General features: G+C 44.6%; 1 protein-coding gene across 1 annotated transcript in view; it reads right to left on the bottom strand.

Annotated features, from left to right (window-relative positions):
• Window positions 1-719: 719 nt before the first annotated feature.
• Window positions 720-26,163, bottom strand: part of EXD3 (exonuclease 3'-5' domain containing 3) — a 128,894-nt gene continuing 103,450 nt past the window's right edge. The window contains exons 17-18 of the mRNA XM_075834550.1: window positions 9,244-9,340; window positions 720-1,530 (exon numbers count right to left, since the gene is read on the bottom strand). Coding sequence (XP_075690665.1) covers window positions 1,244-1,530; window positions 9,244-9,340 — 384 coding nt within the window. The 3' untranslated portion in view covers window positions 720-1,243. The remainder of the gene's footprint in view (window positions 1,531-9,243; window positions 9,341-26,163) is intronic.

A 26,163-nucleotide genomic window follows, 5' to 3' on the forward strand; every position in this document is an offset into this window, starting at 1 on the left:
AGCCAGCACTACCTAATGCCCTTGCGGGCCATAATCAGGCCCTAACCAGCCTTTACCCACTCTATAGGCAAAAGTATCTGGGAGCGACGCATCTTCTTGACGACTGAAATTGCATACAGATCCAAGGACATGCAACCCATATAGATTACACTCGAGCTTCTACGGGACCTGTGAGGTGGCGTGGCCCCATCTATCTACATGCCTGATCACCGAGACCCCCACCGATTGCTAAAACGAAGCGGCAGACCAGCTCGGGTGATCGCTTTGCTGCTTCGTTTCTGATCAACTTTCCTCGGAGCGGTGTACAGACTCAGACTTTCTATTGAGCTGGGGAAAGCCGATCATAAACGAAGCGGCACAGCGATCACCCGATCGCTTCTGCCGCTTCCTTTCAGCTATCGGTTGGGGTCTCAGTGCTCGGACCCCCACCGATTAAAACTTATGACATGTCAAATGTTTTTTGAAAGTCTAGTTACCCTTTAAGAAATGTAAGCCTAGCTCTGATTGGTCAAAACCAGACAAGGTTTTGATAAATGTTAGCAAGTAAGGATTGTAGATCTGGTCTTGACCCCCCACCCCCAGCTCACATGGAGTAAAGCAGGCAAACCTCTGCGACAAGTCACGTCCCGGATACAATCTTCGTCTTCATGTCCCAGAATCCACTTCCTTCAGGTTTTTAAGGAATACAAGATTTATTTTTTCCTTATTAATAATTTTATTTATTTACAAAAAATTAGAATCAACATTCGTGTGAGATTGCAGAAAGCTAAAACGGGTAATTAAAAAACAGGAAATAAAAAATTAAATTAAAATAAAAGCAAGATGGCGGACACAGAAACTAAGGGCGGATAAAACGGCGTCACTGCCCAAAGCGACCAATCAGAATCCAACTATTTCCTAGAGCAGCTTAAAAAAAAAAAAAAGATAGGAGTCGTCTGATTGGTTGCTAAGGGCAACCCCATTTTGTTCTTCGTCATAGCTTAATAAATGCCACCCCCTCACACCCCAAACCAGCCGAATCATTTTATGTTGCAGGAGTAATCTGATCGCCTCCGCCATCTTAAAGGGGAGGATTCATGCAACTTCCAGAGCGATCCCCATAATCATGATTAAAAATGTGGAAAAAAAAAAAAGTTGGACTGCCATAACCGTTAACCCCTGCTAAACTGAAACATGCCGTTCAGGGCGAAACTGAAGATAAACACCTGATACAATCCCATCCCAGTCCTCCCAGTTGCCCCTTTCAGAGACCCTGGTTGGCAGACTGGTAAATACAGTCCCCGTGGTCTTGCAGCACATCCTTGAACTGTGAGACCACCCGTCCGAAGTGTGACCCTTCCCAGAAGATTTTGCCACACTGGCTGCAACAGAAGAACAGAGACACCTTGTCTAAGAGTCCTGCTGGCACCGTGTCCAGCTGGAGTTGGGCACCGTTGGCCAAGAGCAGAGATTCGGAGATGCCCATTTCCTCCATCCATTGCAAATTTTGGCTATGGCACAACCACTCCGGCTTTCTGGCATGTGGAGGATCTGTGGATAATAACAAAAACTCAAAGGAATCTCAATAATAATAACATTGGGTGTAGAAAGGAGGTTTAAAAAAGCCTTTACCCCAAATCTACGGAAATCCCCAAAAAGTCAGCGAGTCACCCCTTTTCCTTCAAGTGATTAGAAATTCTGTTAAAGGGATTGTTCAATTCAGAAAAACCATATCCATACACCCTATTAGAGAATCCTTCGTTATTAGAGGGGGGGTCCTCTGTTCAGGACCCTCATCTCTTAGTGGAGAGCGTTTACATAGAGCGTCCCTGGAGGACCTGTCCTGTCCTGCATTACACAGATAACACATTGATATGAATGGACACTGTGTAATGCTTAATTTCACCTGCAGTGGCGCTGCTGGGAAACTGAACACTTACTGTCAGTTTCCTCACAGATCACAGCTGATCGCTGGAGGTCCCAGCAGGGAAAAATGTTGTAATATGCTTATTGTCAAGGGACCTTTCTAACAAATGGGGATAGTCCAAAGTGGAGACCCCCTTTAAGCCGCTTCTTAGCTATTTGTGTTCCGGTAAAGCTGAGTGACAACCAATATGGCAGCAATTAAAACGCTTACCGGAGCTTTCTGCGAGTCCGGAACAGCATTTGAGCCTAGTTGTTAGGGGGATATGCTCTAAAGTTCAATAACATACTCAGACAGGAACCTGTGACTGCACCCGTAGTCTGCTGCTTATCGAGGACATGTTTAAATCATTATGCTCTTGTTCCTCACATGGGACTAGTTACATGTCCAGTTCTAAATGTATAGCAGACAAGATACACGTGCTAAATGCAACAGGTCACGCACGCTGCTCGCACTTGCTATGGAGCATCTGGATTGGATGGAAGAAAAGGAAATGTATCAGGGGCAGATCGGCAGCCGTCCTGCACAAATACGGATTCAAGTTCTACAACTTTCTAATGTACTTCGTGTTTCAATTCTTCGCAATCTTCGGGCCCTAGATCCCAGAGCATTGCCTGGACTGCATACCATTGTACCAAACTCTCAGCAGTGGTTAATTACCATTACTTACTCGACCAATGGAAATGTGCCCCATCAGTTGTTTGGAGTTGTTAGTGCAAAATGCTAAAACGGTGACACTTACTTTATTCCGGTCTTTATTTCCATTTGTTAATGTCTCTATCTCAAAGTCCTCAAAGACCAAAAATATTGGAACACTGATTTGGCCAAATTGTCCGGTATACCACTTAATGTTAATAAAGGGGTTATTTGGGCATCTTATATTGATGGCCTATCCTTAGAATAGGTCATCAATATCAGATGAGTGGGGGTCCGTCTCCTGGCACCCCCAACGATCTGCCGACTGAAGGGAGCAAGGCATTCGACACCGTGGCCTCTTCAGTGATAACCAGGTACACTTCCTTAGCGGCTGTGCCTCGGATTGCAGCTCTGGTCCAATTTAGGCACAGCCACTACAGAAGTGTATAGCACTGTGCCTATAAACTGGTAAAAGGCTGCGGCGACGAACACCTTGGCCCCATCAATCATCTGATCGGTGGGGATGCCGGGAGTCTGACCCCCACCGATCTGATAAAGTTGAACTATCCTAAGAATAGGCCATCAATATAAAATGCCTGGACAACCCCTTTAAATTCGACATTCTTCATACCTACCCTTTTTGTCATGATCTGACTTTGGCTGAGGAGGATCTTAAAGGAGATCTCCGCTTTGGACAATTCTTACTTGATAGACGAGTTCCTTGACAAAGTGTCCTCCTACTGGGACCACCAGTGATCAGCTGTAATCAGTGTGTGAACAATTTCCCTGCAGCGCCACCACAGGGTAAATGAGGCATTACACAGTGCCCATTCATATCATTGGTGTTGTCTAGGACAGGACAGGTCCTCCAGAGCGAGAGACGATCTTTACAACTACTCTCCACTCTGCCCAAGAGATGAGGATCCTGTTCTGAGGACCCCCCTCTATTAACTCAGGATTCCCTAATAGGGTGTACGAAAATCGTTTTTCTAAACTGATCAACCCCAAAAGGTCTTTAAACTGGGGCAGATATCGGATTGGACCTACTAACATAAATCCCCTCTTCCAGAAACGAACATGCACTCCCCAGGCACCAATTTCAGGATCGGGAATTGACACTTGGTGGAAAAAAGAACCCAAATCACATGGGCATCAATACAAAATGACCCAAAAAGTGATGCCACGTTCTAGAGAAGGACTGGAGACAATGTGTCTGGAGATCCTTAGTCTCGGCATTAAGTTATCACCTTTACTGTAACATAAGTTACAGAGTCACTGGTCTCCCCCCCCCCCCCCCCTTCATTTTCCCATTAGTAAGAAAAACTTTGGGAAATGAGCCAAGAATAGAAAATATGAGGCATTGTTCGAGCTGCCCATTGTGTCCGACCTTTTGCACACTTCAAGGAATGCCTGGTATTTCAGCTTTTCCTCCCTCCCCCCTTCTTCTCCAAGGCATCTCAGTAGAAGGACGGAGCTCTGTGAGCTTGGTGGCGACGTCACCAGGACAAGATAGCTGGGCAATTTTTTCCCTGTTTTTTTTTCTTGAGGGGGGGGGGGGGGTGTTACAATGAAAGATGAATTGTAATAAATTCAAAGGCATTTAATAGATTTCCTCAGCATAAGGCATCATTTACACGAGCGTAATATACGCGCGTGCTTTTCACGCGTGTCGTACGCACCTATATTAGTCTATGGGGCAGTGCAGACAGTCCGTGAGTTTTGCGCAGCGTGGGTGCGCTGCGTAAAACTCACCACATGTTCTATATTTCCCCGTTTTTCGCGCATCTCGCACCCATCTAAGTCAATGGGTGCGTGAAAACCACGCATGCCGCACGGAAGCGCTTCCGTGCGAACTGCGTGATTCGCGCAACAGCTAGACTCTGCATGTAAACAGAAAAGCACCACGTGCTTTTCTGTTTACAAACATCCAAACGGAGTGTCATAATGATGGCGGCTGCGCGAAAATCACGCAGCCGCGCATCATACGCTGATGACACACGCAGCTGTTAAGTGCCTTTTGCGCACGCAAAACGCCGCGTTTTTTGAGTGCGCAAAACGCACACGCTCATGTAAATGAGTCCTAAGGCTGAGGAACGGGTCACATGGGGAAATGAGGATTTCCAGATACAGGGAGGTTTGGGGGTGGGGTGGGGGGGGGGGGGGTCAACTATGAGTCTAGTTTGGGAAGTTAAGGTAAAAAGTAGTGAAACGCAATGGGCCAGCTATAGGGGGTGCAAGGCCATTCACAGGGGTGGCAGTCGGAGGCTCCTGGGCCCAAATGCAAAATCTGTATATAGTGTGTAGTCATTGCATGTGATGGAGGGGAGGCTGCGACAGATTTTGCATTCGGCCCAGGATCCTGCACCCTCCAATTCCTTATAAATCCAAATGAGCCAATCTATTGGTTGGAAGAAGAAATGTACCCGCAAAGTACGGTCATTTTGGCAACATGCAATGCGACCAAATATACCAAGTCCCGGGCACGTGTTGACCACCTGATCAGTATTCGTTGCCGGTCATTTGAAGCCCACAAACATATGGACAGTGTATGACCACCATTCCTCAGTGTTCTCCTCCAGGACTTAAAAAAGGGCAATACAATAGTTGTTATGCTAATTTTGAGTTATTTTATGTTTTTTCCTCCATTCAAAATTCATCTGGTTGCCTCTGGTAACAGACAGCGGTTTAGCTCCACCCCTCTGTCAGACATGTGACCTAACAGCTGAGCTCTAAGGGCTCTTGCACACGACCGAGTGCCACTCAGGACGTTTTTCACGGCATCCGAGTGGCACCCGATAGTTTTCATGGACCCATCCATTTCTGTGGGTGAATCGGGGTCCGTGAAAACGGACCCGACTCTCCGATCCGTGTAAAGATAGAACATGTCCTATTTTTCCACGGATCACGGACGGCACAAGCGATCGTGTGCAAGAGCCCTAACAACGTTATGGTCCCCTGGGCTCCCACAATGCACGGCTAGCCAATAAGAGGAAACTAGTTGAATTTATCTTTAGACCCGAATGGAGAAGAAAACATTATGGAACTCAAAAAATCAGTAGCGTCAGCAAAGCATTTACAAAGTTGCTCAACACTTCATGTCGATTTTAGCTGTGGCAGGTGCTACCCATGACTCTGGGTAGCACATGCAAATTTTGTACAAGGCATCGCCTGCAACAGTTGCAAATGTGACTAGTAAACTTTGCTGGATAGTAGAGCATAGCCCCCTCATGCAACTTTGTTCAATGCACCCGCCTGCAACTGTGACGCAATGCACAAAAATTGTAAAAAATAAAATAAAATAGGGATGACGAGGACTGATGGCCAAGTGATTGATTGGATACGGTGAAGCGATGCAGGATGTTTGAGGACACTGGATTTCTCCTGCACCCTTTTAATCACTGGACTTCAAAGGAGACGGCAGAAAAAAGTTACATCAAAGTGGAAGTTGAATGAGGACTTCAGACTGTCCCCCACCCCCAGAAGAATTTCTTTTGAATGTTTTTGTAGTTTAAAACATATTGAGGATGTCATTAAGGGGACGAAAAGGAATATCTCTGGTCAAGTGACCCTTAAGGATATAGGGCTGGTGGGGTGTAGCCTACATTTCATAGGAATTGTTGGAACGGGTCTTGGGTTCAACTCCATCTAGGACCTTTATCTACATGGAATTTTGTTCCTCACGTTCCTATGGGTTGCTATGGGTTCACGTCGCTGGTACAGTAAAGTACTTCACCTCCGGGGGGCGCTTTAATGAACTTGGTCGGAAATTTCATAAAATTGCAATTCCCTAAATTTAATGCTACTATGGAAATTGCTAGTGATTCTAATAAAGTCTGCAGGGTATTTGCAGGTCACACTTGGGGACTTTCAATCACGGCAAGCAGAATACAGACACTGTTTATAGAAGTCTGTATTCTGTCAATGCAATGGCAGAGGCTTTCGGAATGCCTTCAGATCATATTAGGGAACTGCGAGTTATGTGATTACCCGATATCATATCTCAAACCCCCCCCCCTAAAGAAAACCTAGGTAGGTCTTAGGGCAAGTTGTCGTAATGCCAATTAGAGCAGGTTAATTGCCTATTTAGTCCTTATTAGGGACCTAGTTACCGGCTTGTTTTTCTTAGACCTGACCTCAAAAAGACCTTATTAAAGTATGCAAATCCCTGCACAATTTCCCCCCTCCGTACAGCAATATAGATAAACTCTGGTGTGACATTAACCAAGGCTCGAGCCTCCACAAGAACGAGGCAGGGTCTCTAGGTCCCTGCTTCCAGGATAATGTGGACAGTTATCCGCTGACCGGCCCCTACTGTCAACACGCGGCAAATATGTCCCTGTAAAAGGGAACAATTTGGCAGAATCTATCCGATAAGCCGGCATTTCTGAGCGCACAGTTATATATTAGAGGGAATTTGCATAAATGAAGATGAAAGAAGTCCTTTAAATTTGCAGAATATTAATATACGTCTGACCAGGTTGCATATGACGTTTTCTTTGTAAATCTTCCCCCATTGACTGACCTGAGACATATCTGTCTGCTGAGTGCTTATTAGGTGCATTCTCCATAACCACGCTTGGTCGACCAGGGTATGAGATAAGCGGCCACCAGACCCATGCGGCACCGCTTATCACAGAGAATAATAGGATTCAGCTAGGTGAAATCTTATCACGGGAGGAGATTGTTGGTTGATCTCATGACATTGGTAGAATCCGTCACTTGTATGTTGCATTAAGGCCCTTTTACACGGGCCAAATATAAGCAAAAAAGCGTTCATAGGAATGATCGTTCCCGATCATTGCCCTGTATAAATGATCAGCCCAGGGAAAGCGCTCGTCCATCGGCTGATTGAATAGTTTATGCAGCATTAAATATTATCGTTGTCGGCAGCGTACTGTGTGAACAGGGAGATGTGCTGCCGACATGATGGAAACGTATGGGGACAAGCGATCGTAGTCACGATCGCTCGTACCTATACATAACCAATCATTGCTCCTTGTGGGAGGAGCAAACGAGCGGCGATCAACAAGCTGTCTCATTGATTGGCGCTCATTTACACGGCCATATACGGCCATGTTTTAGGACCCTTAGTCCCCATGCACACGACCGTAAATTGTATCCGTAATTACGGACCTTTTTATTTCTATGACCGACGGACACCTTTTCGTATATTTACGGGATAGTATCCGGGCCGTAGAAAGTTTCCATAAAAAATAGGAGATGTCTTATTTATTTATTTTTCTTTACGGACCATGCTTCCATACTTTATAATGGGAGCACGGTCCGCAAATACAGATGACTGTCCGCGGCCATCCGTGCCGTAATCACGGACCGTGATTACGGACACGGTCGTGTGCATGTGGCCTTAGTTTGTAGTCTCCATAACAAATCCTTGGGACTTGATTCAGGGATACTGTCACGTTATTGAAGGATCAGCTACACATGAGGTAACAGACACATAGCTCGGCATAAAAGCTGTATACACAATACGGAAGGTTTTTTTTAGTTTTTTTTAAAATCAAGACTATTTGTAAAGATGCTTAATATTTTATTCTGGATGCATTAAAGAAATGTCAGGTTTTAGTTTTTTGTTTTTTTTAATTTATCATATCGGTGCAGCTTTTAGGAATGTGGTCGCCTTCTGTACCACGAGACAACGGGTCCCTCTCAACTCGGGACACTGTGGGCTTATCAAACGAGTTAAACTCCATAGTACATAATTTAGAAGGATGGAGCGAAGGTCAAACCATAAACTTTATTGCAGGCCTTATCTATCTGCCTTTCATGCTGATCACTAGCCATTCCTTAAGGAAATTGCCTGTTCTCACCTTGGACAGTGAGAAAAGACAGGGTAATAAGAGAGAAGCGCAGGAGGAGGAGGGGGTGATGGGAAACTAGAGAGGCTGAGGACACACCTTCACTGCCAGGCAAACGCCCAACTTTCTCACACTTATTTGCAGACTGAACAAACAGAGCAGAGCCAGGAAAAGTACCTGGGGACAGGTGTAATCTCCCAGCACCCTTTCATGTCCTGCCAGGACACCGCGCTCTACTAATGTGCCTCCTAATGAAACGTCTGCAAGACGAATCACAAAAGGGGGGGGGGTATGTGAGGTGCGTCACCCAGCTTTCCACAGATCCTGAATAATTGTGTGTCTTGAGTTCACCACAACTGTGCCCTGATGAATTAAAAGGTGGAGTTCTCCTTTAAAGGGTATTTACACTTTTGCAGGCATTATATCCCCAATGTAAAATAATCTCCATATCGTTGTGTGTATGCAGCTCCAATGCATGGTTACAGACTAGAAACAAACCCTGTGTAGTGCGATCCGGCAGTCATGCTACTCTACTCCTTCTAACCCCTTTTCTTGAGGTCCTACAGAAAGTAGAAGAGGAGAGAGATGAGAGTAACACATGATTGCAGGATCAGTCTACACACATGGTTTGTTTGTAGTCTGTTACCATGGAGATACAAAGGGCTGCATAGGAACTGCAAAACCAAAACGGAAGCAGATTTTTTTATTTTTTTTTATTTGCTAAGTGGCTTATTTTTTTGTTTATTTTTTTTTAAAGCATTGGTATAATAACAAGTTGCAAAAGTTTACATATCCTTTCCAATGTCATCGCTGTCTATTTGCAAGTTTTAGGATTTAGGGCAATCATCTATATTCCAGGTGATATGTAAGTGGTCACTCTCCCCTCACCTTGCTCTCCGCTGATCCCCTCCAGGTAGTCACGGAGCTTCATGAGCTGTATCATCCTGTCCTGGGTAATGTGCAGGTACTTGTTACAGTTACACACCTGAAAAGAAGAACAAACCAAACATTACACTGACAGACAAAGCAACAAAATCAGACATGTACATCGTCCACCACCTCACCTGTAACCAGGTAAATAAGAGACTGTATCACACATGAGAAGCTTAGATACACCGGATCAACAGACCGTATCACAAATGAGAGGCTTAAGGTGCCCATACACATTAGATGGATATCGACTGAAACCCCCGATTTCGCCAGGATCTGCCAACGATTCAATGTGTATGTAGATGTCCCGACTCTCCCCCGATGGCAGATGTCGAGGAAAAGCAGGATCGGGTATGTTGGATTTCAACATGCCCGATCCTTTGTTACCACAGAAAATAAGTCGCTGCCAGAGGGGGCATCGGGAGAAATTGATGTTGGCCAAACATACCTTTGCCTGACCGTTATTTATGGTGTATCGCCAATCTTAGGTACACCGGCTCAGCAGACAGTATCACATATGATAGACTTAGATACACAGCTCAGCAGACAGAATCACACATGATCAGCCTAGATACACTGGCTCAATACCATTTTCCACCTGGGGATTATTTTATCATAGTTAGCAGCTATGATATATATTGTATATGATTTGTAATCAGATATTGGAACATTTGAGCATCAGTACATCATTTAGTAAAAGGTCCTTATGCAGGGCCTGATATGGGCCATTAAAATAAACAACGATCGTCGACTCCACCAGCAGAATAGTAAGTGTAGCTCTGGAGTATAATACAGGATGTAACTCAGGATCAGTACAGGATAAGTAATATAATGTATGTACACAGTGACTCCACCAGCAGAATAGTGAGTGCAGCTCTGGAGTATAATACAGGATATAACTCAGGATCAGTACAGGATAAGTAATGTATGTACACAGTGACTCCACCAGCAGAATAGTGAGTGCAGCTCTGGAGTATAATACAGGATGTAACTCAGGGTCAGTAATGTATGTACACAGTGACTCCACCAGCAGAATAGTAAGTGCAGCTCTGGAGTATAATACAGGATGTAACTCAGGATCTGTACAGGAGAAGTAATGGAATGTATGTACACAGTGACTCCACCTGCAGGATTGTGAGTGCAGCTCTGGAGTATAATACAGGATGTAACTCAGGATCAGTACAGGATAAGTAATGGAATGTATGTACACAGTGACTCCACCAGCAGAATAGTGAGTGCAGCTCTGGAGTATAATACAGGATGTAACTCAGGATCAGTACAGGATAAGTAATGTAATGTATGTACACAGTGACTCCACTAGCAGAATAGTGAGTGCAGCTCTGGAGTATAATACAGGATGTAACTCAGGATCAGTATAGGATAAGTAATGTAATGTATGTACACAGTGACTCCACCAGCAGAATAGTGAGTGCAGCTCTGCAGTATAATACAGGATATAACTCAGGATCAGTACAGGATAAGTAATGTAATGTATGTACACAGTGACTCCACCACCAGAATAGTGAGTGCAGCTCTGGAGTATAATACAGGATGTAACTCAGGGTCAGTAATGTATGTACACAGTGACTCCACCAGCAGAATAGTAAGTGCAGCTCTGGAGTATAATACAGGATGTAACTCAGGATCTGTACAGGAGAAGTAATGGAATGTATGTACACAGTGACTCCACCTGCAGGATTGTGAGTGCAGCTCTGGAGTATAATACAGGATGTAACTCAGGATCAGTACAGGATAAGTAATGGAATGTATGTACACAGTGACTCCACCTGCAGGATTGTGAGTGCAGCTCTGGAGTATAAGGGCATGACCACACATGGCGGAATTCCTCCGCAACTGTCCGCATCAATGCCGCACAGAATCTGCGTTGCAGATTCTGCAGCGGATCTGCACAAAATGTGCAGAAAATTGATGCGGACTGGCCGCTGCGGACTGCAGGAAAAGTGCTTCTCTTCTCCCTATTCAGTGCAGGATAGAGAGAAGGGACAGCACTTTCCCTAGTGAAAGTCAAAGAAATTCATACTTACCGCCCGTTGTCTTGGTGACGCGTCCCTCTTTCGGCATCCGGCCCGACCTCCCTGGATGACGCTCCAGTCCATGTGACCGCTGCAGCCTGTGCTTGGCCTGTGATTGGCTGCAGCCGTCACTTACACTGAAACGTCATCCTGGGAGGCCGGACTGGAGACAGACGCAGGGAGTTTTCGGTAAGTATGAACTTATATGTTTTTTTACAGATACATGTATATTGAGATCGGTAGTCACTGTCCCGGGTGCAGAAACAGTTACTGCCGATCGCGTAACTCTTTCAGCACCCTGGACAGTGACTATTTACAGACGTCTCCTAGCAACGCTCCCGTCATTACGGGAGCCCCATTGACTTCCTCAGTCTGGCTGTAGACCTAGAAATACATAGGTCCAGCCAGAATGAAGAAATGTCATGGTAGTAAAAACAATACGCTCCGCAGCACACATAAGATCTGCGGACTTCATTGCGGAATTTTGACTCTCCATTGAAGTCAATGGAGAAATTCCGCCATGAGTCCGCAACCAGTCCGCCACTGCTCCGCAACAGACAGAGCATGCTGCGGACACCAAATTCCGCTCCGCAGCGGAATTGTACGCATCGTGTAAACGAACACTGCTAAATTAAAGTGAAAGTCAATGGAGAAACGGCTCCGCTGCGGATTAACGCTGCGGAGTGTCCGCAGCGGAATTTAAGTGAAATTCCGCCATGTGTGAACCCGCCCTAATACAGGATGTAATGTATTTACAATGTAACAAACTTTATGTCGATTAATTCAACATATAAACGATACAATTGTATTTAAAAGGTGGACATTAAACCCTGCATTGATCAGCTGTGGCATTTGTGAGAGGTACAATAGACCTCATGGTGTAAAAATTACTGGAATCTTATTGATATCTATGGTCTACAGATCTGTTCTTAAAAAAAAACAAAAAAAACCCCTCTATATAAACTTTCTTATATAACTTTCACCTACATCTGATTCTGGAAAAGTGGTGTGACAATATTTTAATATGGTTGCTATTGCCACGCTATTATGTGTTTGCAACTCTGCTTTTTCAGACTCCTGAATGACTAGTTAAGTAGTGATATGGAAGTGACTAATTCGGTCATTTAGGGGCCTGGGAAAGCTAAGTGAGTGTCTACAAACTGTACTGACCGCTATATTGGTTATTACCCAGCTTTCCTCGGAGCAGATACATCTAAATAGAAATTGTAACAAATTGACAGACAACGATTCACTCGATACTTCTTTTTTCTTATGTAAAAGGGAAATTCAAGCCTCCATGGGGGTCAAGGGGCTGGTTTTGCAGCCTGTATCCAGCCTAATGTTACCATCTCATTACATTTACATTTAGTATACGGGTCGCTCTAGTTCATGGTTACAGGTACGGCTTCCTGGTGATATATTTATGCCTCGGACGGATATAGAAAGCGTGAGAAGAGGAAATAAGAGGTAGCCCTACAGCCACAAATCCAGCTCAGTAGGGAACAAAGGACTCACTAAGAAAAACCGGTTCCCCCAGCACAAGAGGGAGGAAGGACGAGGGGTGTTCTGCTGGCCGGAGAGAGGGTGTGCGCCGCACACAGGAATGTAAAGAGCTGGAGGTGTGGGACTCTCATTAACAATTCCAAGGGCAGGAAAGACAATTGTAACACCGGCTGCAACAGATTAAATACTTGAAAGTAATAGTCGTATCTGTTGGCGTAATTCCAGGTGTGAAACTCCAGGCCGGCGATGGCCGATTTTCTGCGGCCATGATCAAGACAATGGAGATTCCACAGCAGAACAATTTTGCACAAGGTGGCTTTATTGGAGGTCACCCAGCTTTCCCAGAAACAGATATTTTTTTTAGGGGTATGCTCTCTTGAAGAAACCCGAATATGATGCACTGGACCATTTCTTAGGCTCTGTTCACACCTGCGTTGTGCGGTTCTGTTCCGTCAGAGGAGCAGAAAAACTGACACCCCCGGAACCCATTGACTTTAATAAGTTCCGTCAGATTTTCGTCGGGCTGTCCGTGATTTTACCAGACAACAGGATGATGCGCTATTGTCTCCGGTAAAACCTGTTGAATCTGCGATGGGGGCCCTTAACGGAGCCTCCGACGCAGATGTGAACAGAGCCTTAGTGGGATATGAAGTGTTATTCCCAGGAAACTCTTTTATGGCATTCATATGCTTCCCATTCCCCATTTGTGTCCCCAACATTATAGAGGGGGTCATCGAGCGCATCGCACAGATTACACACTGCTAGGACAAAATTCTACCTTTGCTGTGAATAAGTTAATGGGGAAGGGGCTCAAAAGTCCCTGAAAAGCCGCTACTGTATTTCTGCCAGTCACCAAACAAATAAAAAGGGACTTGAAAGCAGAGAGAAGTTCCCAGGGAATACAGTAGGTGTTGAGCGCTGCCTGTCCTGACACCCGCATCCCCTCCTCCCCAGACATTGACTGTCTCTGGGGTGTGAGAAATACCTCATTACCCGTCATTAGGAAGTAACTTTGGCTCTGCACTTTCTCACATTGGCAGGATAATGGGGCTTCTTAGCAGATCTTCCCGTGGATAGACCATTCCTGCTGATCATGGAAGTAATAGATTCATTATGGAAATGCTGTATATGCAATTGCCCATCAGAGAAAATAAAGATGTGAAAAGATTTCCGGGAGATAAGCGACATCAAAAGGTTTAGGACTGCCGCTTATCTCCATCCATTATATAGACAAAATATGCACATGTGGCGCCAAACCAAGCATGTATGTTAATGAGGGAGTAGAGGCCATAGATGTTCCAGCCCTCAGCTTCATCTGGTCATCTGTCTCTGAAACCATTAGGCTACAAGTTGCGTAATTTGGTGCAAAAAAATCAATATCAAAACCGCAGGTAATTACGCGGGCACGTGGTGCTGCAACATCTGTATCATGTAACGGATTATGATCCCTACACTGTGTCATGGGACTGGGGTGTCATTTTGCCATTGTTCAGTCACCCCAATAATCAGTGTCATTATCCTGTCCCCCAAGTGTCAGTGTATCATCACCCTGTACCCCAAGTGTCAGTGTATCAGTATCATGTCCCTCAAGTGTCAGTATATCATCACCCTGTACCCCATGTCTCAGTGTATCATTTTCCTATACCCCAAATGTCAGTGTATCATTATCCTGTACCCCAAGTGTCAGTGTATCATTATCCTGTGCCCCAAGTGTCAGTGTATCATTATCCTGTCCCCCAAGTGTCAGTGTATCATTTTCCTGTCCCCCAAGTGTCAGTGTATCATTTTCCTGTCCCCCAAGTGTCAGTGTATCATTATCCTGTCCCCCAAGTGTCAGTGTATCATTATCCTATACCCCAAGTGTCAGTGTATCATTATCCTGTACCCCAAAGGGAATGTGTTGCCAGAAAAACATGTTTGTTTTTTTTTAATTAAACATTTAGTGTGTAGGTGATTAAACATTGTTCAAATTTATTTTATTTTTTTCACGAGTCAGGAAATATTATAAATTAGATTCTAATTTATAATATTTCCCATTGCTGGTCACTAGATGGAGCTATTCCCAAAATTGCAGCATTGCAAAATTGGGTAAAAAGCCCTCGCTCTAGTGAGCTCTCAGCATCCCCCCCTCCTTTATCCTGGCTAGTGCCGGTATAAACGAGGGGTTTGAACGGTCTAACCTCCTACACTGTGTGTCGCCATTTTTTGAGCTAACACACAGTGTAGAAGGTTAACATACAGTAGTAAACGTACACAAACACGAACATACATTGAAATCTCTTACCTGCTCCTGCCGCCGCGGCTCCCTCCGGCCCGTCCGCTCCGTCTGCTGCCGCTGGTCCAAGTGCACAAGTCCGGAAGCCGCGACCGGAAGTAGTAATCTTACTGTCCGGCCGCGACTTCCGGTCCACAGGAAAATAGCGCCGGACGGCGCCAATTTCAAATTGGACTGTGTGGGAGCGGCGCATACAGAAATGGAACAAAAAATGGCAGCCCCCATAGGGAAGAAAAAGTGTAAAAATAAGAAAAAGTAAAACACAAAACACACAAATAAATATAAACGTTTTTAATAAAGCACTAACATCTTTAACATATGAAAAATAAATTTGTGATGACACTGTTCCTTTAAGCTAGGCATATTTTTGATATCTCTGTTCTTAGGTCTGGACTCCTCACCCTGTGGATTAGGGGAAGGCTCCACTTTGAAGTCCCGGTCATTAACTCCTTTACAACCCTTCTTCCATCAATACAACAAACTGCACAACACTTGATTTTCTGTCTTGTTCTAGCAAATGCTTCATCAAAGTGAATTAACAAGTTGGTGACACACGGTATTATGGAGCAGCATTTGGGCATTTTGGTGGCGGAGTTTCCTTTGGATAATGTGAGGAACATACTGTAGCCAAATTGTGATTGGGAAACTGACAGGTGTAGCAGCAGAAGGAAGGACAGAACATATAATTGGCAGCAATTTGCTAAACCCCAGTTGAACAAGTGGGAAGACGAGAGGGAGGTCAGTGGGAAAATCACAGCGGCTCCGACTCCGGACCAGATAAGACATTTGTTCGCTGCGGAGTTGTGAAATGCCTTTGAAATAAGTGACTGTCACTAATGGACACATGTAATAAAGTCGTATTTTGCAAACAAGTGAGTGAAGTTTGTCTCTGCAAATACTCCGTAATAATATTATCAGAATAGCAGAATTTATAGGTGGGGACGATCCAATAATAACCTGCAGGGAGTTCATAATCTGCTGATAGGGTTTTCAATAATAAGATAGTATTAGAGAAATGGTTAAATGTAACTCCCTAAGGTCAGGGCTACACACACAGACCCGAATTTAAATTTTGCACAATTTGAGGAATCTCGACGTGGCCCCTTTAAATGATATTTTAACCGGGGGCGAAAGATTTAATTTGACAACTCTCGAGGTCACCATTCACTTCTAATGGCATGCTACTTTGCGGTGAGCTCGTTGCATTGTATGACTCAATGCATTCCTATGGGACAGAGTTAGTAAAAACTTTCTATATGGCAGACTGACCCTTATATAAAGTGCGTCCATAGCTTTCAACGGCGAGAGAGCCTTACTGCAAGCAGCCATTGGCTCTAACTAATAGGGGCTCGTTCCCCCTTCTACTATCTAGAAACATAGGCGTAACTTCACGCTTTTTGCAAAAAAAAACAGTAAAAAACAAAAACCAACCCGACCCAGTCCCAACCATAAAATGGCATTTATCGTAATGTTGCCCACTTAGGCATACATCCCAACATCTGAGTCCCTGTTCATGGGACTGTATTAAGCCTGGCCACCGTTCCAACCAGAAACCAGCCTGGAAACGCCCATTTTGAGACATATTTGCATAAGCCACACCCCCTACCAGGTCCATTTCGAGGGACAATTCTGAAAAAAACGCAACGGTTGGGACGTATACTCTAGGGTGGTACAGAGGCACTGAGGCCTAAAGGCAACAAAGGCCTAGGGGCAACTGTCACCTGCCCCGGTACGGCCCCAGGTGGGCACATAGGCCCCCCCCATCAACTTCACCTTGACATATGTAAGGTATATGTACCCAGATCAATGTGAGCCCCCCCCCCACAAGCCCAGAATGCCTTGGCATCTGCCCGTGCCAGTCTTGAGAAACCCTATAGTTTTGCCCTGGCCCAGCATGCCACCGTAGCGCACAAGAATTCAAAGCAGGAAACCCCTTTAAAAAGTTGGAACTTGTAGAGTCTCACAGTTTCTTAATTTTCTCATAAACTCCTTCGGATTGCCGGTCTGTATGGCAGAACTTCATTTCTCTGGCATTTGTATGGGAAATATGAAGTGTGAGGATTACGTCGTCGCCGAGACAGGATCGTTCTGTGACTTCACCTCCACGTCCCGCACTACGAGGGATGATGAATTCTGTCCGGAGACTGAATTATTTTCTCAAATTAAAGGAAACAGCGGACTTAATTCCATCATAAACACCCCATAGCACCATTTAAACCCAGGATGTGAGCCAAGTCTCCGGCGCACGCTGCAGAATTCCAGGATCTGCTAGAAATGAGATCCACATGGAGCAGCCGCCCCTGTCAGGCAGGGAGCGGGGCGTCTCGGGAGACAGCAGGGATTTACACTTTGCCTGTACAATGTTCAAGTGCTTGGCCCCAGGCAAAACACAACACATACGGCATTTACTATGTCATCTATCTCCTCATTTGTCCTCTCCTAAAGGGACGCATCTTGACTCCAGGTCAGCACAGGAGATTTGTATTTTATTTTTATTATAAATTATAAATTTATCATCAAATGTAATTTGAGGAGTTGTATTATTGGACAATTCTTTTATCAATTTTTTTTAATTCTTTTTATTACTTTTCAGAAAGTAACACTCATTAGGTCATTTAAAAAAAATTGTTGCACAACTAAGAAGGCACAGCACAACAAACCTTGTATAAATCAAATACAATAAGCGAATATAAGAAGCTTTGCAATAGATTTTATTAGAGAAAAATGCTTCTTTCTCCGCTGATCAGCTTCCCCGCATCCCCATTCCCCACTATTAAATTAGTGTGTTTTCCGTGTGATCAAGATAAGGCGATCAGCTCACTAAATTATAGCTGACCATAGAAGTCTATGGAGAAAGGAGGGATCAGAGTGAGAGAAGCAAACAGAAGCTGCTGCTGTAATGACGGGGGTGGGGAGACAGACAAGTGAGCCCTAATCTACCCACCACTCAGTCCCTGCCTACTTGCAACGACCCGCCCTAGGCGACGGGGTACAACTGGGCGACGGTCCCTACGCTCAATAAGTGCACGACAGACAAACAGACAAGGGTACACAGAGCTAGGGGGAGAAGCGGGCAGTTGCCCACGGCAAAACCGTGAGCAACAAGAGAAGTGAACAAGCCGAGTCAAACCAGGAGTGTACGAGGTACCAAACGCAGAGCAGGAGAGTAGTCAGCAAGCCGGGGTCAATATGAAGCAAGGACAATGGTACAAGAAGCTGCAGCAGGGCCAGGAAACCAAACGAGAAGAATCACAAGCAAAGGAGGAACAGGAAAGGCAGGTATAGACAGAGGGCGGGAGCTAGCTCCGTCTGGCCAGGCTGTGATAGGTTCTCCCACTCCTAAGCCTGCCACCCTGAGTGGTGGAAGATGGAGTCAGTCTCACAGACATAGAAGCAGGTGCAGACTGATTATCTACGGGCGTTAACTCCGAAGCTGTGCCTGGCAGATCCTTTACAGCTGCAGCTTCTACTAAGTGTTATAGCTCACCATGGGTCTAAATTCACAGCTGCACTGCTCATTACTGTTGTGCAATGTCCTCCATGCTGCTGCTTCTAGTTAGTATTATACGTCACCCTAGTGATGGAATGACAGCTACACTGCTCATTACTGCTGTACAATCTCCTCCATGCTGCTGCTTCTAGTTAGTGTTATACGTCACCCTAGTGATGGAATGACAACTACACTGCTCATTACTGCTGTATAATCTCCTCCATGCTGCTGTTTCTAAGCATTATACGTCACCTCAATGCTGAAATCACAGCTACACTGCTCATTACTGCTGAATAATCTCCTCCATGCTGCTGCTCCTGTGTGTGTGCTACAAAGAGATTGGAGAGCAGCATTCTCCTGCTCTCTGTGTGCTTTATATGGCAGACACGATAGCAGTAAGGCTGCATACACTAGCCGAGGAAAACTGAGAATTCGAGATAGAGTGTAAAACTGCTATAAAAGTCATATACAATTCACATAATGGCTAGAAATAGTGTTATTCCTCATGTACACACCTGACACCTTATTTGCAAGTCACCTGAAATGACAGGTATGCTTTAAAATCACTAATCCCATAATTCACGAGGTCAGTGGAGTACAAAAAGGCATTTCCGTCAGTACATTGCAAAAGCCTTTGTCAATACCTTACGGTCAAAATAAAGGCTCCCAAAAAACAGCACTAGTAGTCTGCTGATCGGCACCCTGCAGGGAAGTACTGAATATGAGATTCCCTCCAGCACTTCAGGGTTATTATTGAATGATTCCCACTTGGCAAAGGTATAAAATTATATTATATTATGGAATTGTTAGTTATGCAATTAAATTAGCTGCCGAGGAGGAGTTTTAGAAGAGTTTTCCGCTTTCGGCAACTTCTATTCATGTGCATTTTTAATAGAATATAAATGTCATAGAGGGGATCACCTACTTAGAATCCCCCTTTTATTAACCAGAGCTAAAAAGCACCTCTCCCCGCCAGTACCCGGCTCTGCTTTCCCTGTTAATAACATCCGTCAGCTCATCGTCAGGGGGTGGGGTGACCATCCAAACCGGACAATCACTCTAGAGGGCAAAACTACCAAATCTCTGACTATGAATAGTCAAGAGCCAATTGTTCTGCCCATATCACAGAGCCATTAAATACAAAATTAGGCTGGGGGCTCCATGGTAATATATCGTGGACTATTATAGCACAAGTACATTCAAGGCAGTATTTCTACGGGGTCACATGACAGCACTCATGTAGGTATGGCGTCATGTGCCCAATCGAAAAACAAGATGGCTCCTACCTTAAATTGTGCAAAACCGCATTATAAAATTGCATGAAAATGTGACGTTGTTATCGCGTGTGATGTCATCGAGCACGCTGGCTCAATGGTTACACTGGGATTCTGCTATAGAATCTGACCAAGGGAAACCTCTGCATGGGGTTGGTACGTTCTCCCCATGCTTGCGTGGGTTTTCTCCCATAATCCATACTGGTTAATAGGCTTCCTATAAAATTAACGTGTGCGTTGGAGATTGGGCTCACAATCTAATTTTCCCTTTTGGGGACAAGGACTGATAACCATCTCTATATAAGAGATAAAAGCGCTATATAAACAACATAAAATAAATAAATCACTGTGGCGCCCCAGCCTTACATTTTTGTATTTTGCAAAAATGTACCCAATATGGCATACTGAACCCAATGTCATACTGAACTCGATTCACTCATCGCCCGCTATAGACAATTTACTTGGAACGTCAGCGGAATTTTTTACGTGCACTTTTACTGTGCAGAAAACCCTGTAGGGCAGTGCCATTTGCCCACGTGATCTTGCGATTTCTGTCCTCTCTCTTCATGGGGGGTGGGGGAGAGAAAGAGTTAACTTCCCAGCCTATACGATTCCCTAAAGGGTCAGCTGGAATTCTGGGTGGTCAAGTATTCACACCGTATTGTCCTGAGGGAAGAGGACTGGGAGGGGAGCAGGGTGTCTGGGAAAATGAGGGACTGACAAGTTATCTGCAAGGATCAGAATACAATACAATAGCGGAGGTGTATTAATAGGCGATCGCTCCCGCTACGTACCAGTCAGGGATAGGGTTAACCAGTTCTTACCCTGTTTGCAAACATTCCAGTGTGAATTTTACATGTGCGCTGCCCTTGTCAGACCGGTTTGTGTATGTAGCGTAAACATCTAAAGTCCTGATCAACTTTTTATCTGAGGGGAGGAGGTAAGATGACCTTCACTGCGATGGAATGTCACGGTACAATCACAGCATATATACTCTTCATACAGGAAATTTGTGCAAAAAAAAAAAAAAAACATGAAAAATTTAAAGGGACAGAACTTATATTATATAGTAACAGAAGGGGTTTACTAAAAGACAAGCCCAACTTTCTCGGTGGTGGTCCCTGTTCACCGAACCCCACTGATGAAATGCCAAAATCTAATTTTGGATAACGCTCAACAGCGCCACCCCACTTCATGGTAAAAACAGCAGTATCAGAGCAAATCATAACAAAACTTCAATGTTTCCCCATGATTATTATTTTTTTCTGATCGTTGCAATGTCACTTATGACAATTTTATCCCTAGGAAGACGTTGATGTTTTAGTAATGCCGCCATTTTACTATCACTGGCTGGTGACGCCATGGAGCCCTAGCTTAGAGGTGAAATAACCCTTTCATATATCGCTAGACTGTAAGCTCTGTGGGGCATAGCCCTCTTTCCTCGTGTAGTTTTAATCGGATTAGGATGTATCTTAATGACATCTTCCCGTCCCCAGAGCCCGAACGGAGTTCTGCCAATATGGAACGGTGGACCAACACCCCCCCCCCCTTTATAAATTTTGAGAAACGCAATGACCTACAAATTATAGAGGTAGACTGGGTGGCTACTATGTGGGCTTGGCGATAGTGGGGATTGCAGCTCCGGCTGGTCTTATTCTTGACGGGTTACCTCGAGTAGGGGGCAAGTAGCTAAGGCTGGATTCACACAAGCGTGTTCGGTCTGTAAAAGACGGAACGTATTTCGGCTGCTAGTCCCGGACCGATCACACTGCAGGGAGCCGGGCTCCTAGCATCATAGTCATGTACGACGCTAGGAGTCCCTGCCTCTCCGTGGAACTCCTGTCCCGTATGGAAAACATGATTTCAGTACTGGACAGTTGTCCCGCAGCGAGGCAGGGACTCCTAGCGTCGTACATAACTATGATGCTAGGAGCCCGGCTCCCTGCAGTGCGTTCGGTCCGGGACTTCCAGCCAAAATACGTTCCGTCCTTTACGGACCAAACATGCTCATGTGAATCCAGCCTAAATGCGATATGGGCCTAAAGGAGGTTGAACAGGCCCTTCTGTGACCTGAATGTAATAACGGCTTAAAGGGCTCCAATTGGACGTTGCTTATGGGGCCTGGTCTTTTTTGATTGAAAGACCTTGTCATCTGCACCCTATGTGGCCCAAACCCCACCCGAGCGGTCAGATCAGGCCCTGGGTCTTGTATGGTCTACATTACAGAAGACATTATGTTTCTTCGTAGGGTTTTATGGTTTATATTGTGGAAGGAAGTTGTCAAAGGCGACGTAGTTCAGGGTTGCATAAAATGTAAATCCGGGACTGGTTTTCATGAACGCCTCGCACTCGGTATTATAAAGGCCTTACCCCCTATAGGGACATGACCTCGGGACAATACGACTCTGCTCACTCCTCCAATAACAATGAACAAGAGAAGTGGTACTGTGCATTTGTTCACTATTAAAACCCATGGCTTCTATGGCTGCGACTGTTGCTAAAGAAGGAATGTCAATTACTCGAAACATATCTGTCAAATTGTAGAAGATTTTTGGGGCATTTAAGAACCACAGCCCCCCTCCGCCCTCACAAAAAAATAGGATCCAGGGCAACCAATCAGATTTTTCCAAAGTGTCCTGCCTCCAATGAATGCTATCCTACCACCATCTGCTATTTAAATTCAAATTATTGCTCCCTGTTATCAGCCATCTCAGGCTGGGGATAGGCTGACTGTAAGGGTAAGTTCACACTGAATTTTTTGCCACGGTTTTTGCAGCGGAAACAAAAAGTCTGAAATCGCCTCACATTGTTTTGAATGGGAGGTCGAGGAGTTTTTTTTTCTGCGAGCGTAAAAAAACTTTCACGGGGAAAAAAAGTGACATGCCCTTCATTCGGGCGTTTCCATCTCTGACCTCCCATTGAGATCAATGGGAGGCAGAGAAAGCGTTTTTCACCTTGTTTTTTTTGCTCAAGGCGCTCAATGGCCGCGGCCGGACGGAATTTTGAGGCAGATTTTTCTGCCTGTAAAAAAACTCTGTGTGAACAGGGACTAAGACTAAAGCAAAAATTCAATTGATATTTGCGAAAATTTTAATGATTTTTCCAAGGTGGAGATTGAGGTAATATATTATACTATAGATCAGGATATCTGTGCCAGGAACTGGTCGGATCGAGGCAAAATCTTTGTTAAATTAGGCAGAAATATAACCTAGAACTGGCAATAGATTTAATTATCAGGCTGTGGAGGTGGCCGGCATAATCCAGAGCAGCATTCATAATTCTGCTGGTCGTTGTTGGAGACTGTCAGCAAGCTTGTTGACAGGCACACCCACTAACAGCTTCACTAAACTCCTATAATGCAGGGGGGAGATAGTTATTCCTACATCAGGTGTAAAGAATAAGCTGTATGGAGACACACAACAAGCAGGGAATGCTGGGCGATTTCAGCTCAGAAGCCTGCAGAATTGTGAGTGCAGCTCTGAGGTAACATACAGATTTTCTATGTAGATTAGAGCTATGTGTTAACTGCACCTAAAAAGGTGGACAAATAGGAGGAAATAGGCTGAATTGCGTCACTTGTCCCTGCAGCTTTCGCGGATACACATGACCTCCCCAGAGACCTAATCCGAGGTGTATTATCTGCCCCTTAGATCTTATCTGCTGTGTGACACTAGACTGAATACAAAAAATGTCGGTAAACATTCCCTCATTGACCTCACCCGTTCATGGGAAGATGATTACAATCAGATTCTAACATGAAAGTTTTTCTTTTCTTTTTTTGGAGCGCAGCCTTTTCGTTCCTACATGTTAATTTTCCCGTAAATTCCTGGTGGATCTTTCAACAATGCTGCTGGATTGGGTGTGAAATGCCAAGCCGGAGCGTTCTCACATCACATCATCACCTGAGCTTTGATCCCCTTCGGGTCACACAATGAAGCTCTTGAAATGTGTTACAATCTGCAACGCTCGGCATCATTTACATCGAAAACACTAACTCATTTTAGAGCCGTTTTAGTTCGTAGTGGCGTTTAGAGCGGGATTTACCCTTAAATATAAAAAAAAAATTATATATTCATTCATTTCTGTGTCATGTATCTAATTCCGGGAAAGCTGGGTGATGACCAATACAGCCGCACAGGAGTCTGGGAAAGCAGTAAAAGTGGTCATGTTGCCTAGGCTAGTGCTTTCCAGCTGTTGCAAATCTACAACTCCATGCACATGTTAGGAGTGGTAGTTTTTCAAAAGCTAGAGAGCCTTAGATTGAAGACTACTGGCTTATATCTAGGAGTTCTACCCTAAACTGATGAATGTAGATAAGCGTCAGCTCCTGGAGCGGCCGCCGCTGTTCTATCCAGAAGTTGCAAACACATTTGGGAAAATAAAGGTTAGAACGAAACATGGAGCACTCGATCTGCTGAATTACAGTGACAGATGAGGGGCCGTCTATCATGGCCCTGGCTCTAGAAGCTTCTTCCTGTACAATGATCTACCCAACCACTGCCGTAAATCACTAGTAACCATTGTGGTGACCTAATATTAGCGCTAACGGCTCCCGACTGAGCTACTGTCCTGCCTTACACAAACAAATCTCGAAATATTAACACAAGGGTTTTCCGGTTTGGTGTAAATAAAGCCTAATCCCTGCGGAACACAAAGTTCTGCATATGTCTAATATAATTTGTGTTTGGAATCCTCACCATTTTTAAGATCTCTGCTTTCTGCGAGTGAATGGGAACATTTTTCTCACACCTTATCCTTAAACAGATACCATTATATAGTCTACGGGCGATGGATACGTTAAACGGATGCCTAATAGTGGCATCAGTCACTATAGACCATGCTGGTATCCGTTTACCGGATAGGTCATGAACTCTCATGGCCCCTAGTTCACGACGCATCCGCTTAACGAATACCGTCGCCATCTATGGCGATGGATAATACGGTTAGGTATCCGTCATTACTTACATTTAACATATACATCGGGAACTTTACCCAATGAATACATCAAAAGTAGGCAAAAATCACGATGTGAACATAGCTGATGCAGGATAAGACTAAGACCGGTCTTGCAAGCACTGATACACTGTAGCAAACCTTCAGAGCAGTTCGGAGATTTGTGCTGCCGATCAATAAACCATCAACGGTGAGATGTATTCTTTCTCAACAGGTTTTAAGCCTATGGATGTAAACAATAATGTTTGCATTCACTGACAGCAAGCAGCAGGGGTGGTGGTACACTCTGAAAATACCTGGGGTTCTGGCAGAGGATGCATATACAATTGAATGTTGCAGTTGCTAGGGTACTGGAAGGAAGTCCCCAAGCACGTGACCCTGTTCACGGGTAGATTATAGCAACAGCTATGGCAAGCAGAGATTTTAGAAAAGGAGAGAAATAGAAACAAAAGTCTAGAGAACGCTGCAAGACCTGACGACCACTTTAAAGGCGTTGTCCAGAATTAGAAAACGTGGCTGCTTTTTTTTTTTTTTTTTTTTTTTAAACAGCGCCACACCTATCCACAGGTTGTGTCTGGTATTGCAGCTCAGCTCCACTGAAGTAAATAAGGCTGAGCTGCAATTACAAATGCAACCTATGGCCTGGTGTGGCAGTATTTCTGGAAGAAAGCAGTCCGGATTTTCTAATCCCGGACAAGCCCTTAAAGCTGTAATGGACATTATCTCCGTCAACAGATCCCCCCGATTTAGACAGGACCCCCTACAATGTAAGGTCTATGGAGCAATCTGTGTCGGAGGAAGAAACAGACGAGATTATATTTCTCACGATCTTCTTTCCATGTTCTAGACTATTCCCCCAATAATACGTAATAAACCTCACTCATAACTCTCTGATCCTATAATATTGATCCTCTCATTAAAGGATCTTGAGAATCGAGCAGAGAAAACCATCTTGCATGTAGTAATCCTTTAATGACTCATATAGGTTACAGGTCAGGACCTTAAAACAAGTCCATGTTGTTATTCAGTTCAACAAGGGGCGGGGCTACGACAACCCTACAATTTTAATAAATGAGAAAACAGTTGTCAGAGACGACAGATTAAGCAGTATATTCGGTAGGTGCGAGCATTGAGGATATCATGAACCAGATACACAAAGTATAAGGGTCTGAAAGTAACAGTTTATATATCTGGGTGGAGTTTCCCTTTAGGGTTATATGTGGTTATGGATTGCTTTGTTTTCTATATGTATATGGCTTCCTGTAGGGTTATTGAAAGGCTCTGCAGGGATTCATCTGAAGTCTAGAGAACAAGTACCACCACCTGTCCATTCATCTGGTTAAAGGGGTT

Source organism: Rhinoderma darwinii, chromosome 8 (genome assembly GCF_050947455.1).
Source record: "Rhinoderma darwinii isolate aRhiDar2 chromosome 8, aRhiDar2.hap1, whole genome shotgun sequence".
Taxonomy (NCBI): Eukaryota; Metazoa; Chordata; class Amphibia; order Anura; family Rhinodermatidae; genus Rhinoderma; species Rhinoderma darwinii.